The 24014-nt window shown below is 41.8% G+C and overlaps 1 protein-coding gene across 4 annotated transcripts; it reads right to left on the minus strand.

Moving 5' to 3' along the window:
• Positions 1-2799: 2799 nt before the first annotated feature.
• On the minus strand, positions 2800-22615 carry LOC139480103 (chloride channel CLIC-like protein 1). 4 transcript variants are annotated; one of them, XM_071263122.1, is made up of 8 exons: positions 22537-22615; positions 21384-21551; positions 20436-20654; positions 19839-20066; positions 11012-11152; positions 10581-10775; positions 7226-7495; positions 2800-6178 (listed from the first exon to the last, which is right to left on the minus strand). In XM_071263122.1, exons 2-8 carry the CDS (start codon positions 21537-21539, stop codon positions 5774-5776), a joined length of 1614 nt encoding a protein of 537 aa, XP_071119223.1. In that variant the 5' UTR covers positions 21540-21551; positions 22537-22615; the 3' UTR covers positions 2800-5773. The 4 variants fall into 4 exon arrangements, with proteins under 4 accessions (XP_071119223.1, XP_071119222.1, XP_071119221.1 ...); XM_071263121.1 differs by having other exon boundaries at positions 2800-6175; positions 22507-22615; XM_071263120.1 differs by having other exon boundaries at positions 22507-22615.
• Between the last annotated feature and the right edge of the window lie 1399 nt (positions 22616-24014).

Here is a 24014-nt window from a genome sequence, read left to right on the forward strand (position 1 = left end):
AGCTGATGTTGACAGAAAGGCTGTGAAAGCAGAACTTCTCAAAATAGCAAAAGAGATGTCCTTCCCAAATGGAGTACCCACCATAGGATCTGTGAATGATTACGCTTTTGACTTCGTAGACTTCAAGGAGAGCGAGCTTCAAAAATGACTTAAAAGTAGCAGACTGTCATGGACTTTTCTGGCCCATAAAGTTATCAAAGGCTGCAGTGCCTCTTTCCAGACATCGCCATTCCCCAAAACTCATTGATGGTAGATTTCCAAGAATGTATATCATTGGTGGACAGTGATATCTTCAAGGATGCAGTCACTGGCTATGTCAGTGTGGACAGCGATGATCTACTTGATGCTACTTGAGGCCACTGGTTGTAGAGTCAAAGTACACATGGACAACATTGTCCATGTTTTGTTTGAAACAGCTCACAAAGAGTTGATCAAAACACCAATGTATGTTAGTGACTATGCGTTACACATTTCAATGTGGCAGGTCAGATTCAACCTTATGTCAATCCGTTATCTATTTTATGGGGGTGTATTTACCTTTTAAATACCAAATAATACAAAATTAGCCTTTTTCAGTTTGCATTAATACTATTCGAGAATGAGAATACTGAAGAATTTGTAGTTGTTTGCTTTTTGTTGTTCTGGAAGGTTTTGGAAACCATATGTTGATAATACTAGAATTCCTTGGTCTTTTTAGAAATACATGTATTGTCTACGCTAACAAACTCGTAACACACTCGTCCTACTCGTAGTACCCTCGTGGCGACCTCGTGGTGCTCGTACAGAACTCGCATGAGGATCGTCTGCAAAATTTATTGCCGAGTTGACCGAGTCTAAAACGAGTTATACGAGCCTCCATGTTAAATCATGTGACAAATCCCCGCCGAATTATTTAGCAGCTTGTTGCCACCTCGTACCAAAGTCGTACCATACTCGTACCAAACTTGTACAGCTCGTATCGAAATCGTTGTGCTCGTGTGCAACTCCTATTGGACTCCTATGGGGCTCGTAACACACTCGTAGCGTACTCGTATGATACTCGTATATATGTAGTCTCTTCCCGAGTCCTAGCCGAGTTAGGCTCGGGAGAGCTCGGGGACCACCTCGGGCATCTTTTATTAAACAAAGGGTGGGATGGTGCAGTGGCTAGTGCACTGAACAGGGTCATAGATCTGAATCCTTACCGGGAACTCAATATCTTCTCTGCAGTAAAGAACTGTTAAATATACATTTGGGATGGAATGCAATGCCGCACCGTGTTTAAGGGCAGTATCACCTTTGTTTCACCAGTACTGACTGAGGCCCGCAGGTTCACTACAACCCATATCCACATTGTAGATGTATATCTTCTTCCTTCAGTAAAGAGGCTAATCGAGGCATAGCTGATATTCAAATTGTCAACGCCGGAGGATAATCTATGTGGAATACCCGTGGAAACAGATTCCATAGTGAATATAAAGGCAACATGGTGATGAAAACTTTATGAATTAATCACTTAAAACCAATTATTTTAGGTGTGGAGGGTGCTACCAATAAAGCACTACATGGTTATCCTTTTCGCTAAGACCTGGTGTCATCATTGATTTATAAAATGTTCCTCACTGTTTTACCTATAACGCCTTATGGAAACTGTTCCGACAGATATTTGACATTGGGTTTTCTCTCGAGTTGACGTTTTGAAATTGCACTAAACTTGTTCTATGCTCCTAGATGATCTAGATATCAAATGTATTGCCTGGTATTGGTTTATTGAGATTAACGTTCCATTTTCTGTAAGTGTCTTATACCTCGTTAGATCTAGATTATTTTATGTAAGACTGAACGTGGTCCTCCTGTACTTTCCATGGTATATATATGTCACGTGTCAAACCAAAGCATTGTTTTCAAAACTAATGGTTCTGTGAAGAAGTAAGACTTGACATGTATATTCCTATTACTAAAAGGTATACATTTTGTTTCAAGCTAGTGATTTTCCAATATGGCTACATTGACAGTGACACTAAACATTTGATTTTTTAAATAGATTTTTTTGTTGATTAACACCGCACTCAGCAATATTCCAGCCATATGGCGGTGGTCTGTAAATAATCAAGTCTGGACCAGACAATCCAGTGATTGACATCATGATCCTCGATCAACGCAATTGGGATTCGATGACATGCATCAACCAAGTAAGCGATCCTGACCACCCGATCCCGTTAGTCGCCTCTTACAAGCATAGTCGCCTCCTAAACCTAATAATAGTATGCATTTCCTTCCAAACCCAGTTCATTTCAATTTCAATTATAAAATCGTTGTCAGGATACGGTATATATATATCATACTGTATCATATACCAGTCCTTTGTGCAAAGTATATCATATCATTTTAGTCTATGGACTTGATCATTAAAAGAATGTGCCAGAAATGGTCGAGCCTCCAACTAACATCACCAGAAAACACCGAATAAAGGTTCGTATCCCATTCGCCGCTGTGAAATTAGGGTACAATGCTGTTGCTCTATTGTGAAGCATTGTGTTAAAATCATACTTGGTTCACCAGATCACCGTCCTCTGTCGTGGGTTTTTACTAAAATTACTCAACAAAATTATACCGTTTCTTTAGTAAATTTTAAAATGCCGTGATATTGATGGAAGGGTCGTGAGAGGTTTAGCATAATTGCTTTATTTTCCATTCGCGTCTATATGACTGAAGAGCTGAAGAGATATTCCAAACAAAGTATTACACTCAAATAAGACAGGGTATATTGAACATATTTTATTTTGAAAATATAACACAATGTTATTTTGTTCAGTCAATCTCCACAAATCAATCTGAGCTAAGATCGACGTCAGTCAGTTTTAAGGTTATCCTTGACCAATCCGAGATCGCTCTGCCTTTTCCCCAGACCCCTCAAGGCTATTTGGCCGGACCGTTTCATAGGGTGGAGCTGGGGAAAGGGCTGGCTCGACCTCAGTTCTTACGATCGATCTTTGCTTATTATAGCTTTATGAAATGGGACCAACGATTGCTGAAAAAAACGCATCCTTGGATTATAGCGTATTGGCAGTAATGTTATAAGGCACGTAACATGACTGTTTTCATGGTGGATATATTACACTCACATACAGAAGAAAAAGACGGTTCATATTAAAAACTTATATTGTTTTCAATTTTAGCAAAATTGGATTCCTTATTAAACAATGAGTGAGTGAGTATGGTTTTACTACAACTACGGACCGCCCCCCTTATTAAACAGTAATAAGAAAATAAATTGTACCTGTTGAGTCTATAAATAAGTAAACTTGCTGCTGGACAATCATTTCCTTGATCACAATGTTGATAACAGTTGCTGTATGCCTTGGAGTATCTCCTCACCATAAAGAACTGCCTCCTCTGGTGATTCTCGTTAACCACGTCCATTTTCTTCCATGAGAAGCACACAGAGTTCATGGACTCGTTCACAGTTGTATGGACCTTTAGGAAGATATTCAAGTGTCGAATAGTATCTTGGGTGATATTGGGTATATTGCCATATCTTGATCGGCAAAACAAACTGCATCTCTTCTATACTCTCTTGAGGGTGCATAGACTGATTACAATCTCATTAAGATTTGCAAGGCACATCAAAATATCTGAATTTGAGAATCCAAGTCTAAAGTAAAATCGAAATGCATCTTCCATGGCACCTTGTTGAAGAATAAGTTGTCAAAGAGGTTTAAGAGACTTTATACAGTATTTTATCTTCCACGTAAATGATAGTATCATATCAGCCCATTAGGCTATATCTGTCTCATTTCAGTCTATGCCAGGTAATGACATGGCAACTGTGTAAATATAAATTTTATCCTCCACACAAAACGTTTGTTAATCGCCTTACCAAACTTCCAGTATATCAAAGAGCATAAAATGATGATTTTGTTTATTGAACTCAACATGTCTTCAGAATTGAATTGAATATGTAAATCAAACTTTACATGTTTTTTAAGATGGACTAGGCATATACCAAGTTTGGTCAAAATACATTAAGTTTTGGTGGGTGTTTGGAAACCAATAATGTACACTTATACACTGAGCCAGGACACTGAAGATCTGCTGAAAACTCTTCATATCTTTATAATATTTTGGTTGTGTTGAAGAGTTCCAGAAGGTCACAAGATATGTGTGTTGTCGCCAACTACCAGTAGCATACTCATAGTACGTGTGTATGTATATATATATGCTTTATATAAGCTATGTGTGTTGTCGCCAACTACCGGTAGCATATTCATAGTACGTGTATGTATGTAGGTATGTATGTATGTATGTAGGTAGGTAGGTAGGTAGGTAGGTAGGTAGGTAGGTAGGTAGGTAGGTACAAGCATTTCTACAGCATATATACAGCAATTGGACGGGACCAAAACATGATTTCGTTATATCCATCAGTTCATTATAAGCATGTTCATTATAAAGGTAGTTTACTGTATAGCACCAGCAAAAGTAACATATGTTACAACAAAACTTTTTTCTTCACTGATATCTGCCTGTTCATACATATAAATATAACCAAATCTTGACAGCATTTTGTACCATATACCCTATGACACTGTGATAGTCCATGATATGGTTGATACATAGACTGGAGCTGTGTTTATCACAGACAGATTGGAAGACAATCAAAGTAATGTCAACTGCACTTTTGTTTAAAAGTTGGAGTCAAAAGTTTACATCCATAACGAGGGTCAGTTTTGTGACTGAACCAGCATTCATTACATTAACACAACTGAATATTTACTTACTAGAAGCATCATTGCTGCCTCTTCCCACTGTACAGTTGACTAAAGCAATGAGTCACAACATGTCATGTCCAGTAATTCCATAACCAGGGCAAACTAAATAGCCACATTCTTAAGGTTTTTTTAGTGTTACTTTTCTTGACTCACAGATCTGATGCCTCAGTATTGCACATCGTGAAATTCTATCAAAGTCTTTGTTTCGCTTTTAATTCTCTCTTTTTCTGAAGTAATTTCTTTTTTCTTTAACCAAACCAGCAATGCTCAAAGTAATCACTGAAGGTTTTTTGTTTGTTTTTTAAAAATGAGTGAATATGTTGTTTGACACTCAGCAATATGCCAGCAGTATCAGTTTGTAGCTAGCAATGATCCAATCTGTCAAAGCACAATGACCAGGCCTGAACACCCTTCCATTTTCCGAACTTTTTTTAGCCCCGCACTCAGCACTATTACAGCTATACGATAGTGGCCTGTTAATATTTGAGTCTGGACCAGACATTCCAGTGATTCACATGATGAGCACAAACCCATGCAATTCAGATAGATGACATGCATGCAATCAGCCAAGTCACCGAGCCTGACCATCTGATGTGTTTAGTCGCCTCTTACAACAAGCATAGGTTACTGGGGACCAGTTCCACATAGGAATCCCCCCAAGGCAGTTCTACTTTATAATTGTTTTCTTGGTTAAAACAAAAGTGCCAGTACCAAAAACGGTATTACCACTTGTGTTTTAAGAAAATTATTCTAAATGTGCTTACTCATAGGGAGAAAATATTCAAATAATTGATGATTTAGTCCTTTCAGATGAGATTTGACTCCTCTAAATGAGCACAGTCTTGGACTGACTGATGTTGCAGCTGTTATCTAGTTCAAGCTTCATCTGTTCAAGTTCACGCCTGATATCTGTATTTCCATTCATTGATAGGAGACAGCTTCCCGAGTTCATTTAATTGACTGTCAGATCAATTCAGTCTTTAGTACTTGTACAATGTACAATGTCATTAATGATGCTTTGATCATTAATTATCCCTTGGACCAATGGTGTCAATATTGATTTCTTCAAATGATTCTGTATCTGAAGGCTTCAGTTTTGAATCAACATCGTCTTTCATCTCAGAGTCTCCAGTTTGATTAAAATGTTCCAGAGGTTCAGGCCCACCAGCCAGACGAGATGCTTGATCTTCTTGACACTCTACTCTTGTCAGACCTGGCTTCCTATCACCACCAGCAATCATTGGGTACGAGTGACTTGCCCTCACCTCTGTCCCCTGTTTGTCAGGGGGCACCTGCAACATTTTCCTTACACTGGGTAAAGATAGAATGCGCTCCTGATTGGCCAACTGCTGCTCCAGGGCTTGGTGGTCTTTATTCAAAACATCCATGATCTGCTTCAAGTGACTGTTGGCCTCTCTCAGTGCTTTCTGCTGAAACGGAAACACATATATGCATTAACAAATGTCCATCTGGTTGGTTTGTTGGTTTGTTTGTTTGTTGTTTAACGCCGGACTCAGCAATATTCCAGCAAAATGGCCTGTAAATAATCAAGTCTGTACCAGGCAATCAAGTGATTGATATAATGAGCATCGATCCACGCAATTGGGGTCAATGACATGCCTCAACCAAGTCAGCGAGTCTGACCACCTGATCCCCGTTAGCCGCCTTTTATGACACTGCAAATGTCCCTACTGTCAAAATCCTTTTACTCTCTATTTTCTACATTGTCTATGAAGGCAATAATACATGCACTCAAACATGCAAACCTTTAGGTGAGTGAGCGTGTATGATTTCACCCCGCTTTTAGCAATATTCCAGCAATATCACAGTAGGGGAGACCAAAAATCAGTTTCATACATTGTACCAAAGTGGGTATCGAACCCAGGTTTTTGACATGACGAGCAAACACATCAACCACTAGCCTTCCCCACCAACCTGCAAACCTTTGGAACTACATGAATATTCATACCTTCCAAACAAAAGATGCTAATGCAGAGAAACAGGCTGAACAACAAAACTGATAACAGCAACCTGAAGTTCAAAATGGATCTCTTTCAATATGAGCCACATTTGTGTTTGTGAGCAGGGTTCCACACCTCTTTGAATGGCAGTTCAGTTATATTTATATTTCATGGACATTGCACATACATCTCCATACAACTGTCACTAGGATACAGGCCGAAATGGCAGAGCAATGGCCACAAAATGACATATTCAACATGGCTGCCTTGTTGTTAAATTGGATTGGAAGTGTGGGCAGTTTTTGGTATCACCACAGGTTGGATCGTTCATGCAAAGTTTCAGCCCCATAGGCCTTGTAGTTTTAAAAGAGATGTCAGTGAAAGTAAAGGTTATTGATGGAAGGAAGTCTGATAACACACATACCATAAGGTAGCTTGACTTGTCGTCAGGTTTGCTATAACGTGTCTCCATATACTGAGAGAGTAGCATTGGGATGGAGCTGGATCAAAACATACCTCTTTCCCTTCTTCCTGTGAGGCCAAGTGAACACTAGAGTTATCCTTCCTTTGTCCTGGCTCAATGGAAAGAAGCCAAAATGGCAGACTGACTCTGTAGCCAAAATACATGAACAGGAAGAGGAAGAAGAAGATGGCCACTCCACCTAAAGCCACCGGCCAAAGCTGAACTGGAAGACCTTTCAGTAAACTTGTCAAGAACTCTCGCAATGCCTCACCAATGTCTTGCAATGGGCTGACAAAGAAACGGATAAATGTTCTTGACAGTGCCTGTAAACGAAAAGGGATATATTCATTTGCCATAAATGCTGGATCTATTGAGTATTAGACTATCCATTCATATAGCTTCCTACATACATTAAGAGATTAAAATGTTGAATATAAGATGACTCTTCCAGTCTTCCACCTATATACATCATTGATGATTACCCTCAAGCATGGAACAAACTGGTCAACCAATTAAACACATTGACGGCTACCCCCTAGCAGGGGCAATCTGGTCTACCAATTACACACATCATTGAGGGCTACCCTCTAGCAGGGGGCAATCTGGTCTACTACATACACAGTGACGGCTACCCTATACACGGAGAAATCTGGTCTACCACCTACACATAACATTGATGGCTACCCTCTAGCATGAGGTAATCTGGACTATCACCTACACAGGAGTGCTACCCTCTAGCATGGGGCAGTTTCGTCTACCACCTACACACAACATTGATGCTACCCTCGAGCATGGGGCAATGTGGTCTACCACCTACACCCATCAGTGAGGACTACCCTCTAGCAGGGGGCAATCTGGTCTACCACCTACACACATCGAGGGCTACCCTTTAGCATGGGACAATCTGGTCTACCACCTACACACATCGAGGGCTACCCTTCAGCATGGGACAATCTGGTCTACCACCTACACACATTGAGGGCTACCCTTTAGCATTGGACAATCTGGTCTACCACCTACACACATCGAGGGCTACCCTTTAGCAGGGGACAATCTGGTCTACCACCTACACACATCGAGGGCTACCCTTTAGCATTGGACAATCTGGTCTACCACCTACACACATTGAGGGCTACCCTTTAGCATGGGACAATCTGGTCTACCACCTACACACATCGAGGGCTACCCTTTAGCATGGGACAATCTGGTCTACCACCTACACACATCGAGGGCTACCCTTTAGCATTGGACAATCTGGTCTACCACCTACACACATTGAGGGCTACCCTTTAGCATGGGACAATCTGGTCTACCACCTACACACATCGAGGGCTACCCTTTAGCATGGGACAATCTGGTCTACCACCTACACACATCGAGGGCTACCCTTTAGCATGGGACAATCTGGTCTACCACCTACACACATCAGTGAGGGCTACCCTCTAGCAGGGGGCAATCTGGTCTACCACCCACACACATCACTGAGGGCTACCCTTTAGCATGGGACAATCTGGTCTACCACCTACACACATCGAGGGCTACCCTTTAGCATTGGACAATCTGGTCTACCACCTACACACATTGAGGGCTACCCTTTAGCATGGGACAATCTGGTCTACCACCTACACATATTGAGGGCTACCCTTTAGCATGGGACAATCTGGTCTACCACCTACACACATCGAGGGCTACCCTTTAGCATCGGACAATCTGGTCTACCACCTACACACATCAGTGAGGGCTACCCTCTAGCAGGGGGCAATCTGGTCTACCACCCACACACATCACTGAGGGCTACCCTCAAGCAAGGGGCAATCTGGTCTACCACCTACACACATCGAGGGCTACCCTCAAGCAGGGGGCAATCTGGTCTACCACCTACACACATTGAGGGCTACCCTCAAGCAAGGGACAATCTGGTCTATCACCCACACACATCGAGGGCTACCCTTTAGCATCGGACAATCTGGTCTACCACCTACACACATCAGTGAGGGCTACCCTCTAGCAGGGGGCAATCTGGTCTATCACCCACACACATTGAGGGCTACACTCAAGGAGGGGGCAATCTGGTCTACCACCCACACACATCAGTGAGGGCTACCCTCAAGCAGGGGGAAATCTGGTCTACCACCCACACACATCAGTGAGGGCTACCCTCAAGCAGGGGGAAATCTGGTCTACCACCCACACACATCAGTGAGGGCTACCCTCAAGCAGGGGGCAATCTGGTCTACCACCCACACACATCAGTGAGGGCTACCCTCAAGCAGGGGGAAATCTGGTCTATCACCCACACACATCGAGGGCTACCCTTTAGCATCGGACAATCTGGTCTACCACCTACACACATCAGTGAGGGCTACCCTCTAGCAGGGGGCAATCTGGTCTATCACCCACACACATTGAGGGCTACACTCAAGGAGGGGGCAATCTGGTCTACCACCCACACACATCAGTGAGGGCTACCCTCAAGCAGGGGGAAATCTGGTCTACCACCCACACACATCAGTGAGGGCTACCCTCAAGCAGGGGGAAATCTGGTCTACCACCCACACACATCAGTGAGGGCTACCCTCAAGCAGGGGGAAATCTGGTCTACCACCCACACACATCAGTGAGGGCTACCCTCAAGCAGGGGGAAATCTGGTCTACCACCCACACACATCAGTGAGGGCTACCCTCAAGCAGGGGGCAATCTGGTCTACCACCTACACACATTGAGGGCTACCCTTTAGCATGGGGCAATCTGGTCTACCACCTACACATACAGGGCTACCCTCTAGCAGGGGCAATCTGGTCTACCACCTACACACATTGAGGGCTACCCTCTAGCATGGGGCAATCTGGTCTACCACCTACACACATTGAGGGCTACCCTCGAGCATGGGGCAATCTGGTCTACCACCTACACACATTGAGGGCTACCCTCTAGCATGGGGCAATCTGGTCTACCACCTACACACATTGAGGGCTACCCTCTAGCATGGGGCAATCTGGTCTACCACCTACACACATTGAGGGCTACACTCTAGCAGGGGCAATCTGGTCTACCACCTACACACATTGAGGGCTACACTCTAGCATGGGGCAATCTGGTCTACCACCTACACATATTGAGGGCTACACTCTAGCAGGGGCAATCTGGTCTACCACCTACACACATTGAGGGCTACACTCTAGCATGGGGCAATCTGGTCTACCACCTACACATACAGGGCTACCCTCTAGCAGGGGCAATCTGGTCTACCACCTACACACATTGAGGGCTTCACTCTAGCATGGGGCAATCTGGTCTACCACCTACACATACAGGGCTACCCTCTAGCAGGGGCAATCTGGTCTACCACCTACACACATTGAGACCTACCCTCTAGCAGGGGGCAACACTGTACATTACATACGTACCTGAGTGGGGGCAACTCTCCAGAATGGGGCAATCAGAAGATGCTCATAGTGCTTCAAACAATCGTCCTTCTCAAATGTAAAACTTGAAGAGAGTGTTCTCATAACTGTGGACATTAAGCCCTCATTCTTCTCTCGCTTACGACATCCCTCTGGCATTTCATTCATGATTGCCATGTGTTGCTTTGCCTCTTCTATCTGAAACACACGTAATTGAACTATAGTGTTGGTCATGACAAGCAAGACAGACAGTCACCATTTTTTCACTCATCCAAAATACACATGTATTTCAGTCCATCTTTTGTAATTCTGGCGATCCGTTTCATTTCATGACCAGAGTACCAAGACACCTATTATATCGTGGCCTTATATCAGCCCATAAATTTGTTAAGAAAATGTTGATGAATTGTTTTCAACATTCCTCAGTATCTCACCTTGTAAAGTTCAACCCACTGCCAGACTGTACTCAAGACAAACAAAACAAACAGAAGTTTCACAGACAGCTTCTTCCATGAAAAGTGTAGACGAGCAGCGACCAGCATTGCGGTGACCAAGGCAGCTGCCAGAAGAGCAAACTGTAACATACATGCACACTGCCTTTATCACAGTATACAATAATTAGAGGTTATTATATGGCCGTATTCACATCGGCTGATATAGGGGTCTCAGGTTTATATGGGGTATGATATGAAAACTGCCAACTTATAACCTTTTTATTGTATACCATAACAAGTTGTAAAATGTATCCATTCATAAAAAATTCATCTACATTCTGTGTATGTCCATAAAAACATGTTCACCTTGTTTGGAAGACTCTCAGGGAAAGCCAGCTGAGCAGACAACGCACCAAGGGATGTAACTTACCGCCCGGGCTGATATTGATCATCCCTTCAAAATGCATTGACTGGCAATATCAGCCCGGCAGGGGGTGTAATACAGGTCTGGTTTCTACACCCCCATCATGTTATTGATGAGCATATCTATATGGTAAAACATGGCATATGATGCTCATCTAATCAGAATAATGTTCTTGGTTTTTGTTGAACTGTTAGTAAGGATGGATTTACATACAGTGTTCTGAAGCGTCCGGGAACAATTGTCTGGGAACAAGTGTCCGGGAACAAGTCTCATGTTCCTGGACACAGTGGTTGACTCATGGGTACACAACAGCTTCGCGGAAAGCGTTAAAGTTGGCATGCAGCATGTGCTTCTTGCTGGATGAGCGCAAAATGCGCATGCTCTAGACAGTTTTTTTCAGTTGGCTTCTGGCATTCATATGGGTAAGGAGTAAATGGATATCTCTCTCTCAGTTACCAAATAGTGAATTAGAATAGTACAGAAATAGTTGATAACAAGGGGATTTCACGTTCAGTTGATTACAAGGGGATTTCACGTTTAGTTGATTGCAAGGTGAGTTTAGTTTAGTTTAGTCTTCCACTGCGAACCATTGGTAGCAGAGCGTGGTTGCTCTGAATATGGGCTAGTTAGTTATAGTGACTGGTGTTGATAGTTCTTAGGGTCAGCGTACGTCATTCAAAGATAGGATAGATTTTCAGGTGTAGTTTGATGCTTGTTTGTTCACAATGGCTGGCAAAGCAACAAGCATGTCTGATATAGCAAAGTCTGAAGTTGGGATAATAAATCCTGAAAAGGCTACAAGTATTAGTGATGTAGATAAGCTGGAGTTAAAAATAGCTCAGCTTAAGAAACAAAAGACGGCAGCAAAGTCTGCATTGACAAAGGCTCAGAATCAGATGCTGAGTTTGATAGACCAGGAGGATCTCCCCACAAGGAAAGCAGTGAGGGATGAGATAGATAAGGTGAGTTCACTTCTGGCTAAAGCTGTTGACTTATTGTATGACCTGTCCCAGGCATACGACCAACATGGAGATTACGAGAATGCCAAGAAAACATGTAAGGAAATAGATGAAGTCTTAGAATATAGCGATGATGCAATACACAATGCAAGATTGCATTTGAGTAGCAGGTCAGATGACAGCTCGTCTTCTGGTATAAGGTCAGTAATGTCGAGGATATTTCGCCCAATTAACACAAAGAAACACATGCCTGTGAAACGTAAAGCCGCAGAGCTTCAAGAACAATGTGTTCCTTCTGTTCATCAGAATGTTGGTCATGGTGAGTCAGTTGCACCAGAAATAGATATGAGTAGAATAAGAATAGAAATGGAAGCACCTGCTTCTCCTGAAATAGAAAGGGGGAAATTACATTTGCCATATGACTGGAAAGATAGCAACTATGACCACCAAATGAAATCTTTCATTGAAAGAAATAAGACATCGCATAGCAATAAAATTGGTGTTGATATGTGGAGCAAGATATAACGGGTTTCAATTCCTGTGTTTCATGGCAACATTAAAGACTACGAAAGTTGGAAAGCTGCTTTCATGGCATGCGTGGACAGAGCTAATGCCACTAATGAGTATAAGCTGTTACAACTAAAGCAATATGTTGCAGGAGAGGCTTCTAATCTCATGTCAAGGCTAGGTCACACTGCTGCAGCTTAAGATGTAGCTTTAGAACGGCTTGAGAGAAAGTATGGAGGTAAAAGAAGGCAGATTGCTTTGAAAATGGAGGAAATTTATAACTTCAGACCCATTCGTCCTGGCAACGCCAAGGACTTAGAGAATTATGCCGAAATCGGTGGAGACATTAAGAGAATGGGTTCTGAAAGAATCCGAATTTCAAACCGTAGCATCTGAGGTGAAACTGGGTATTGTTAAAAGGCCCAATGATAGGGAACATAAGCCCAATCAAAAGTTAGGATCTTTCTTTGGCAGGAAACAGGTACAGCTCTGTCACTTCTGTCACGAGAAGCGTCATCAGATAGTAAACTGTAAAAGCTTCAAAGCTTTAGATATCCATAAAAGATGGGTCAAAGCCAAAGAACTGAAGCTTTGCTTTCGGTGTTTAGGAATCCGTCATGTTGGGAAATTATGTTCCACAAATGTGCCATGTGGTATTGAGGGATGTCGGTCGACACACAATAGATTACTACATGATAGTGATTGGGTAAACTCATGGACAAAGGACACTGTGAATGCAAGCCACAAATCTGAAGAAGCTCGGAATGAGTACAAACAAACAACAATGTCTACTACGAGAAAGGAATATTCCTTTTCTTCGCTCAGGACAATTCCTGTTATACTGAAAAATGGAACTCGCAAAATACAGGTCAATGCTCTTCTGGATGACGCCAGCACACAAACCTATATCAATGAAGAAGTAGCATCAGAGTTAGGTGTGCATGGTCAAAGACAGACCGTATCTGTGAATGTTCTTAACAGCAAGCAGGAAACCTTTAATAGCATGGCTGTTGAAGTGGGATTGGAAAGTGTTGATGGATCGGTGAACATGAACATATCAGCATTGACTACAACAAAGGTCACAGGGATGATGAAAGTGATTGACTGGAACAAACATGCAAATGATTGGAGTCACTTGCGTAACATTGTGTTTCCAAAATTGAGTTCTAGACCAATTGTGGACATATTGATTGGAATGGACTATTTGGAACTTCATTGTTCTCTCAAAGATGTTTGTGGTCATCCTGGTGATCCTATAGCAATGCTAACACCATTGGGGTGGACGTGTGTTGGTAAAGTACACGAATCAGAAATACATACTGCACACGTGACTGGCTCATTCTTTGCTCATGATTCACACACAACAAGCAACGAAATAGAGCTTGAGGCATTAGTAAATAGGTTCTGGGAGGTTGAAAACATTTCAGGGTACACGCCCTTTATGACACGAGATTAGGAACTGGCTGTGGATGCTGTAAAAGAATCACTTACCTATGATTCAGAGAGGTACACTGTTGGTGTTCCATGGAAGGATAAGTCAAAGCTTCCTGAAAGTAATTATGATAGTGCTTTCAAACGTCTGAAACAAATTGAGAAAAGGTTATCCAAAGATGTCACAATTCAGACAGCATTTGGGGACGTGATATCACAGTATCTGAAAAAAGGATACATCACAAAAGTTCCTGATGCATCAGCAAAAAGTGATGGGGTGTCCTTAAATGATGTTGTTCACCAAGGTCCGAAAATGCAAAATGATCTTGTTGAAATATTGCTAAGATTGAGAAAACATCCAATCGCAATCATATGCGACATTGCAGAAATGTACTTGCAAATCAAGATTACTGAAGCTGATCAACCGTACTTCAGATTTCTATGGAGATCAATGAACCTGGATGAAGAACCTGATGTATATGAATTTTCACGGGTAGTCTTCGGAATGAATTGTTCACCATTTCTAGCACCATATATTACACAGGAACATGCTAAGGCATGCAAAAATCATCTTCCTTTGGCTGCAGACACAGTTGCTAAATCAACATACATGGATGACACAATGGATTCGGTAGAAACCGAAGAAAAAGCAATAGAGCTTTATGATCAGGTGAATGAACTGTGGACTACAGCTGGAATGCACGCCAGGAAGTGGGTCTCCAATTCATTGAAGGTCCTTGAATGTATTCCAGTTGCAGAAAGACTATCTGAAATTAATATTCAGATGACTGAACTGCCATCAGTGAAAGCTCTTGGGTTGCTCTGGAATGCAGAGAGTGATAGGTTTCAATTCTGCTACAACATCCAAAATGATCACTTTCAAATGTCAAAAAGAGCTTTCTTGAGGGAGATTGCTAAGATATTTGATCCTTTGGGCCTGTTAGCTCCATTTACCATTAGGGCAAAGATAATATTGCAACACATTTGGGTGTCTGTTGTAGGTTGGGATGACAGTCTGCATCCTGATTTAGAGGAAAAGGTCTTGCAATGGTATAGGGAATTGGCAGATTTGAAGTCTTTATATTTCCCAAGATGGATAGAATTTAGAACAGAAATATCCAATTCAAACCTACATGTGTTTGTAGATGCATCACAAGATGCTTTTGGTGCAGTCATTTATCTGGTGAGTGTTAATGAACACAAGACAACGAGCCAACTTGTAGCTGCAAAAAGTCATGTTGCTCCACTGAAGGCTATCAGTGTCCCACGACTAGAGTTGATGGCAGCGGTTCTTGGGGTGAAACTTCCGCTTGCTATTGCAAAAGGCCTAGAAATGTCACCTTATGATGCAAGGATCTGGTCTGATAGCATGAACGTGTTGTGGTGGATAAAAAGCCACAGTAGAAGCTTTAAGCCATTTGTGGCCAATCGTGTTGGTTTTATACAAGAAGTGACAAAACCCAGCCAATGGATGCATGTGCCAACTAAGTTGAACACAGCTGACATACTTACAAAAGGTTGTAAACCTGAAACACTTGGTACAAAAGCATGGCTACAAGGTCCTGAGTTTTTAAAACTTGATGTAAGCCAATGGCCAAAGCAGATACATGCTTTCCAGAAAGTTGAGCTGAAAAGGAAAATGGGATCAAATATGAAAGTGACAATGATGGTGCAAGATGTTGATCAGACATGGCGTTTGGATCCATGTAGGTTTTCCGTCTGGAAAAGACTGTGCAGAGTCTTTGCATGGGTCTACAGGTTTCTCAGTAACTGTCGGACACAAAAGGATATGAGAAGGATAGAAGAACTGGACCTAGAAGAGATTGAAGGAGCTGAAAGAAAACTAATTTCAGAAGATCAAAAGGAAGCATTTCCTAAAGTGTATTTGGCACTGTACCATGACCGCAGAATACCACCTAAGAGTAAACTCATAGGATTCAACCTTTTCTGGATGAAACAGGGGTGATGAGATTAAATGGCAGACTGAGGTTTGCAGAAGTCCTGTCCTGGTAAGCAAGGTTTCCTATTATTCTTCCCAGAAAAAGCCCGGTGACAAAGTTGATAGTTAAACATCATCATGAAATGTGTCACCACATGGGAACAAATACCACATTAGCCTCATTGTCTTCAAAGATCTGGATAATATCCTCGAGGGAGGAAATTCGTGAATGGGAAAATGCATGTTCTTGGTGCAAAAAACAAAAAGCAAAGCCAGCACAAAAACTCATGGGCAATCTTCCAAAGGTGAGAGTAGTTTGTTCAATGAAAGCATTTGTTCAAGCTGGGGTAGATTTCGCTGGTCCATTTCTTACTGTACAGGGTCGAGGTAAAAGCCGTCAAAAGCGTTACCTGTGCCTGTTCACATGCCTAGCAACACGCGCTGTACATTTAGAGAATGCTTTTGGACTAGACACAAATTCGTTCTTGAATGCTCTCTTCCGCATGGCACACAGAAGGGGAATGCCCAAGGAGATCATATCAGACAACAGGACGAAAGCTGTGAAAGAACTTAAAGAGCTGGTGACTTCATTAGATTCTGACATCACAAAATCGAAATTGGCAAACAGAGGCATTGTATGGAGATTTAATCATCCAAATGCTCCTCACTTCGGGGGAATATTCGAATCGATGGTCAAGTCAGCTAAACAGGCTATTTATGCTGTACTCAGCTCAAGTGATGTCACCGATGAAGAACTGATGACTGCTTTTACTGGGGCCGAAGCTCTATTGAATTCAAGACCACTCACATATCAGAGTGCACACACACAGGATGATGTTCTGCTCACACCAAACCACTTTCTACATGGGCAGCTTGATGGAGACTTTGCTCCAGAAATAGATTCCACTTCCTTTTCTCCCCAGAAGCGTTGGCGGAGGATCCAGGAACTCATCAGGCATATCTGGAGGAGATGGATGAGAGAGTGGCTTCCAACGTTGAATGTCAGAAAAAAGTGGGTCACGTCATCAAGAGACTTCCAAGTTGATGATGTGGTGATTGTCGTATCACAAGATAATCCAAGAGGAACTTGGCCAATGGGAAGGATATTGAAAACTTACCCAGGCAAAGATGGCCATGTTAGAGTTGTAGATGTTAAAGTTGGAGGGTCGAGATTGACTCGACCAGTTACAAAGATCTGTCCTCTCGAATATCGAGACTGAACAAGAACCAGTTGTTCAAGGTTGTAAATAGTGCTGCTGTTTTCATGGACTAGTCATTGTTGTAAATAAGTTAGGTTTTTTGTAGTTTGTCAACTGCGTTGTTTTGATGAAGTATTGTTCCAAATAGATGATAGACAGGGGTCTATCATGGAAGGGGGCATGTTCTGAAGCATCCGGGAACAATTGTCTGGGAACAAGTGTCCGGGAACAAGTCTCATGTTCCTGGACACAGTGGTTGACTCATGGGTACACAACAGCTTCGCGGAAAGCGTTAAAATTGGCATGCAGCACGTGCTTCTTGCTGGATGAGCGCAAAATGCGCATGCTTTAGACAGTTTTTTTCAGTTGGCTTCTGGCATTCATATGGGTAAGGAGTAAATGGATATCTCTCTCTAAGTTACCAAATAGTGAATTAGAATAGTACAGAAATAGAATAGAAATAGTTGAGAGAGTTACCCATTTACTTTGTTACCATACGGCAACTTCACTTTAAGTATCAAATCCATTTCATTTGATCTTATCACATTTTCATTGTTCATTACATTACAAGGGGATTTCACGTTTAGTTGATTACAAGGGGATTTCACGTTCAGTTGATTACAAGGGGATTTCACATTTAGTTGATTGCAAGGTGAGTTTAGTTTAGTCTTCCACTGCGAACCATACAGTGTTCCCTCGTTATTGCGCCCTTCAATATAGCGCTAACTCGGTTATAGCGCGCGGTAAAGCATGGCTCCCAAAATTTACAATAAACATTTTCAATAAACTCAAGTTTTCCAATTACACAATGTTTTTCCCCATCTCAGAAAACATTATCAGCTGAGCACCGTGATCACGTAACACCGGAAATACCTGTCAACAAATCCGAACTGAAGTACGCAATTTAATCCTATTATTATAATATCTGGTAATAAAAAAAAATTCATTGTTTATCTGGACTAATGTTTGCAATATATTTTAATTATATTCAAAATATCATTCAATAATGATAATAATGTATACAATAATTTCAGCGAAATCGTATGCGAAGTGATCACCGTTATCAACTTATTAACAGCAACCCACGGTCAGATTACCGCTATTCTATCGCCTTCTATCCATGGTGATAAGTGAATGCCTCAACCACAAGCCTACCAACCCCTTCTATTCATGGTGACAAGTGAATGCCTCATCCACTAGCCTACCAACCCCTTCTATCCATGGTAACAAGTGAATGCCTCAACCACTAGCCAACCAACCCCTTCTATCATGGTGACAAGTGAATGCCTCAACAACAAGCCTACCAATGCCTTCTATCCATGGTGATAAGTGAATGATACAACCACAAGCCTACCATGCCTACCAACCCCTTCTATCATGGTGACAAGTGAATGCTTCAAACACAAGCCTATCAATGCCTTCTATCCATGGTGATAAGTGAATGATACAACCACAAGCCTACCAACCCCTTCTATCCATGTGATAAGTGAATGCCTCAACCACAAGCCTACTAACCCCTTCTTTCCATTCGGACATTAGTATTTGTAACCATTACGTCATGCAATGAAATCAAAGTAAAGACCTTTGATGTGTATGATGTGAATGGTGTTCTGAACATGCTGAAGATACTGTTAACATGAGGAGACAAGATTTTCACTTTATCAATACTGACCTTGACTTTAAGATCCACAGCACAAATTCCAGCATTAATTTCATTAAAGTTCATTAACAATACAAAAGACTTAAATGAATGAGCATGAACTTGATCTACAATTGGTTTTTCATGTCTTATTTTATGTGACATCAAATAGCATTTATAACTTACGTTGACACACAAACATTCAACGACTGGCAAATCATAACACCCTTAATTACTGTTAGGTAGAAACACCTTCTGTGTCGTAACAATCTTTATCTTGAAAAATATCATCATCTTGAAAGCAGGGTAGGCGAAATGGGGTTTATCATCATATTTCAGATTATTTCACATAAATAGCGAATGCAGTATGCGTATGTAGCTGTTTGTAGTAGTCCTGATTTATGTCCGCCATGAAGCGCTAGCCCACTGAAATATACCACAGTTTAAACATTTTTGGTGCATGGCTACCTGACTCAGCCAAATCATTTTGACCCCGCAAATACCAAACATCAGGCAGGGTAACAATAAGAGTGAGAGCCGCTTTTTAGCAATATTCCAGCAATATCACAGCAGGGAACATTGTACCCATTTGGGGAATCAAACACGGGTCTATGGCGTGACAAGCGAATGCTTTAACCATTTGGCTACCCAACCGCCCCGGTAACAATAAGACCCATCTATTAACACATTATGATGCTACTGTATATGTCAACTTGATAACCAACTGACCATAACAAACTTCTCAACTTGCATCCCAATGACATTCTCAATCCACAATCTGCGTATGGAGGGATCATCGTCTGAGACCTCAAACACATGCTTCACCATTGAGCTGAGGATCTCGTGGACTCGGTGAAAGCTCTGTTCCGAGGATGAAGAGGTGTACTGTTCTAGGTATTCTATCTCAAGTGCTGTGATCTTCACTCGGATATTGAGGTCCTCCACACCAAAGGCAACCTTATAACAGGACAGGTGCACATTCATTTTAAAGTTAAAGTAGTCTAGATCCTTGTAAAATGACACAAAAAAAATAGTACAGTGTGTTGGTGGCTTTTTCTCAATACACAGGAATGGGCATTACTGGATGAAGTACAAAAATCATACATATCTATTCTAAATTATTCATCCTAATCTGGCATTGAATTTTGGTAAAATGACGTCAATGAAGTTTTTCTCATGTTTATAATGTACTTTCTGACTTGATTTTGCAACACTTCCATGAATCATTGTTAACATTGCCTGTCATGCTCAAAATGTATGACAACTGTGGAACAGTTAAAAAACAATCTCCCTCCCCCCATCCCACTCAAATACACTACATTTTACCTTTCCCTTGATGTGAAACAGCAGTGACTTGACATACTGCCTAAACAATGCTGGACAGGGAGAAGCTGCCTGGGCGCAGGTGCCAGGACTATCTCCCTTTGATAGCTCATCCTGCTCCACTGTCTTGGATGCTTCTGACTCCGTCTTTTGGGTGACTGATTCATCTTTCTTTGGAATCTGTCTGTGACCTTGATTGGGGTTCGGCTTCAGTTTATCACCCTTTATGTAAACAGGGCAGTATTATATTAAATGTCATTAAAGATGAGAAATGATAAAGTCACAGAAATAGGATGGGTTGTCATTAAACACTAAAACATGTCACAGTTTAGAAGTAGATGAGAAAAGCATATTTCTTTCCCAGTGTGGAACGCCTCTGGTGATTACGAGCAAATAGATCTCAAACTTCGTTCCTTATGCTTGCTCAACGACTACCAACCTGCTAAAACTAAACTTATTGGGGGTGAACTGGCTGATTGCGTGTAATTGTCACCCACTCAAGGACTCATAACTCAGAGTCAAAACTTTATCCACAACAAGTTCAACTCTTTAAATACCAGGGTCAGAAATTAATTTGATTTTCATTTGTCAACAAAAATGATTTGCTACAGAGTTGCCATCTACCCTTATGGTAAAATTTGTAGTCTACAAGGAAATGTCACTAGTCCTGATTCTTACTGATCTCTGTCTCGGAGACTTATGTTCATGTCAAACCATGCCTACAACATGCTTTAAGTACTTGAAACCTATTATCAAAATGAATCCCCATGGCAACATGAAAAACATTGTTGTTTCATCTTAATACATAAAAGTTGATAATCACAAAATAGATGTCATTTATGACACTTCCCAAGGACACATCAAGTAGTTTGTTGTGAACATTACACACATATAATAAATATTGAAACTATAAAATAACTGATCATCACTGCAAATCAAACTTCAGCTTACCTCTTGCTTATCCTTCATCGTCATAGTGTCATGGTTGAAGTTCTCCATGTCATATGGATCGATCCAGTCGTCTGTATCCTGCCTGACTTCAGTGTGGCAATGCTGTACAACTGTAGACAACAGGACCACTACTATGTACCACATTGTGACTGACATGCTCCTGTTAGGCTGGAAATAAAGACAAAGAGAGTAACATAACAACAGAAAAAAATATTTCTGCTTCACTGAAAGTTTAATAACAAGATTGAAAGTTACAAAAACATGATAATGCAGTCTGCAACTTTAGCACTATTAAGGCCCAAGTCTAGATGAATTTATTATGTGGATATGGTTCTGGTAAACTCAGCTAATATCTGTCCCAATGTTAAGACTAAAAGCCATTGAAAATGTAAATCTGAGACAAATACAGGCAAATAAACTCAAAGGTTTTTGACAAGTTGCAAAGGCCATTTCTTTCACTTTAGAGTTTACAGATTTTACTCACCTATTAGCTTGGATAGATTGAAACAATATTCTTGCTGTCAAATGCAACTAGCCTACACACTTTCTGTTGTTTGACAGCTGAGTTTTCTGCACAGAACCTTTGTTGATGAGTACATCTGTGGTCGATGCAATCCCCATAAAGTTTACATCAAAATGATAAGAATTTACCCGGCCGGCACGTTTTCAATGGAACCAGACACCGTAAATCACCGAGACCATTATAAATGGTTATATGCTGTGTTCTTACAATTATGATGCAAACTTTATGGGGATTGTGTCTTTGTTTGTAATTTGTGTAGCTATTTCTATTTAAAGTCTATACATATTCCACAGTTCGTGAGCTTTCTGCTGTTTTCCTGAGTAACATAGGCCTTGATACCACACTCAGACACAATACTCTGAGCCGACCAGTCGTTGTTTCAGGCTTTAGTGTCGATCGCCAGGCAGAGGGAAACAAGTACCATCTTTTGCCAATTTGGTAAGCACTGAATCGAACCACTGACCTCTCTTTTACAGGGCAGACGAGACTGTCTGACTGTCTGTGAGCCGTTCTGAAATATTCTAGAACTAATGCATGTTTGGGACCATTTCCCTTACGTTAATCAGAAACAAAATGAGCTACAGCCCAACTTCAACAAACCTTCAAAGCAATATTCATAGAAATACCTACTGAATTCCATGAATGAAATCGAATGTGAAAGTGACAGCTATTTTCAAACAATCCGTGCAATGTTCGACTGCAGCGTTTATCAAGGGAGACAACTCAATTACAAATGTGCTCCCTACAGCGCCGCTGCTTGGAGTTTGCAGTCGGGACTGCATGCGTGAGTTTGTATGGATTTACGCCGCTTTTAGCAATATTCTAACAACATCACGACGGGCAACACCAGGAATGGATTGGAAAGGCTGGAAAGAGACATTGTATCCATGTGGTGAATAGTATACGGGCCTTGGGCGTGACGAGAGACTAACTAAATAAACACCAGGCTACCCCATCGCCCAAGTGAGAGGTGAGATGGGGTGAATTTGTGTTTAGTTTAACGTCGTGTCGCGTTGATTAGATTAACGCACATAAATGTATGTTTTCTTTGTTTCTTTGTTGTTTAACGCCGCACTCAGCAATATTTGTGTGGACACGGAACATACATACTGAATTTGAGTTGCAGACCAAACTCAGTAATATCGGGAACTACATATATATGTTCTCCATGTAATAAAAGTAATGACAAGCGTCAAAGTGAGGCATGATATGTGTAATGATGGTAATCATCAACTGCAAGATTGATCTACATCATTATTTTTTATTTAGTATTCAAACGAAGTTTTGAATTATTTGAGTCAGATGAGCTAGGACTGGCAGAGACCCGCCTCTTTCACAGACCACACCGCCCAATTAAGTCAGAGCCCTGCCTCCTTCACAGACAACACCACCCAATTTACCAGTGCCCTGCTTCCTTCCAGACCACACCGCCCAATATAGCCAGAGCCCTGCTTCCTTCCAGACCACACCGCCCAATTAAGTCAGAGCCCTGCTTCCTTCCAGACCACACCGCCCAATTAAGTCAGAGCCCTGCCTCCTTCCAGACCACATCGCCCAATATAGCCAGAGCCCTGCCTCCTTCACAGACCACATCGCCCAATATAGCCAGAGCCCTGTCTCCTTCACAGACCACATCGCCCAATATAGCCAGAGCCCTGCCTCCTTCACAGACCACATCGCCCAATATAGCCAGAGCCCTGCCTCCTTCACAGACCACATCGCCCAATATAGCCAGAGCCCTGCCTCCTTCACAGACCACACCGCCCAATTTACCAAAGCCCTGCCTCCTTCACGACCACACCGCCCAATTTACCAGAGCCCTGCTTTCTTCACGACCTCACCACCCAAAGTGCTGATGTTTCAATTAAGGGCCATTTCCAAATTTGACGCATCGGTGACCAAAATGATGTACGATGCAATTCCCTATTTTAACTTGTGGCATATGTTCCAGTGCTTTTTTTTTCAGGTGAACAATTGACTTACCTTTGCATGTGTTTGTGACGGGTGCCACTGATGAGGCAGGATACGCTCACCTTTTCACGAGCACATGGTATCGTCACTATTTGATAGTGGTTCATATACACATAGTAAACACATTGCGCTTCTTT

This window comes from Haliotis cracherodii, unplaced genomic scaffold (genome assembly GCF_022045235.1).
Source record: "Haliotis cracherodii isolate W230 unplaced genomic scaffold, xgHalCrac1.p SCAF_4, whole genome shotgun sequence".
Lineage (NCBI taxonomy): Eukaryota > Metazoa > Mollusca > Gastropoda > Lepetellida > Haliotidae > Haliotis > Haliotis cracherodii.

Bases quoted from the DNA above. Each gene is read 5' to 3' on its own strand.
- LOC139480103 (XM_071263120.1), bottom strand. The intron at 11,153-19,838 runs GTCAGTTGGTTA...TGTATGTTACAG, and splicing joins AAGTTGAGAAGTTTGTTATG to TTTGCTCTTCTGGCAGCTGC. The intron at 6,179-7,225 runs GTATGTTTTGAT...TTTCCGTTTCAG, and splicing joins CACAGGAAGAAGGGAAAGAG to CAGAAAGCACTGAGAGAGGC.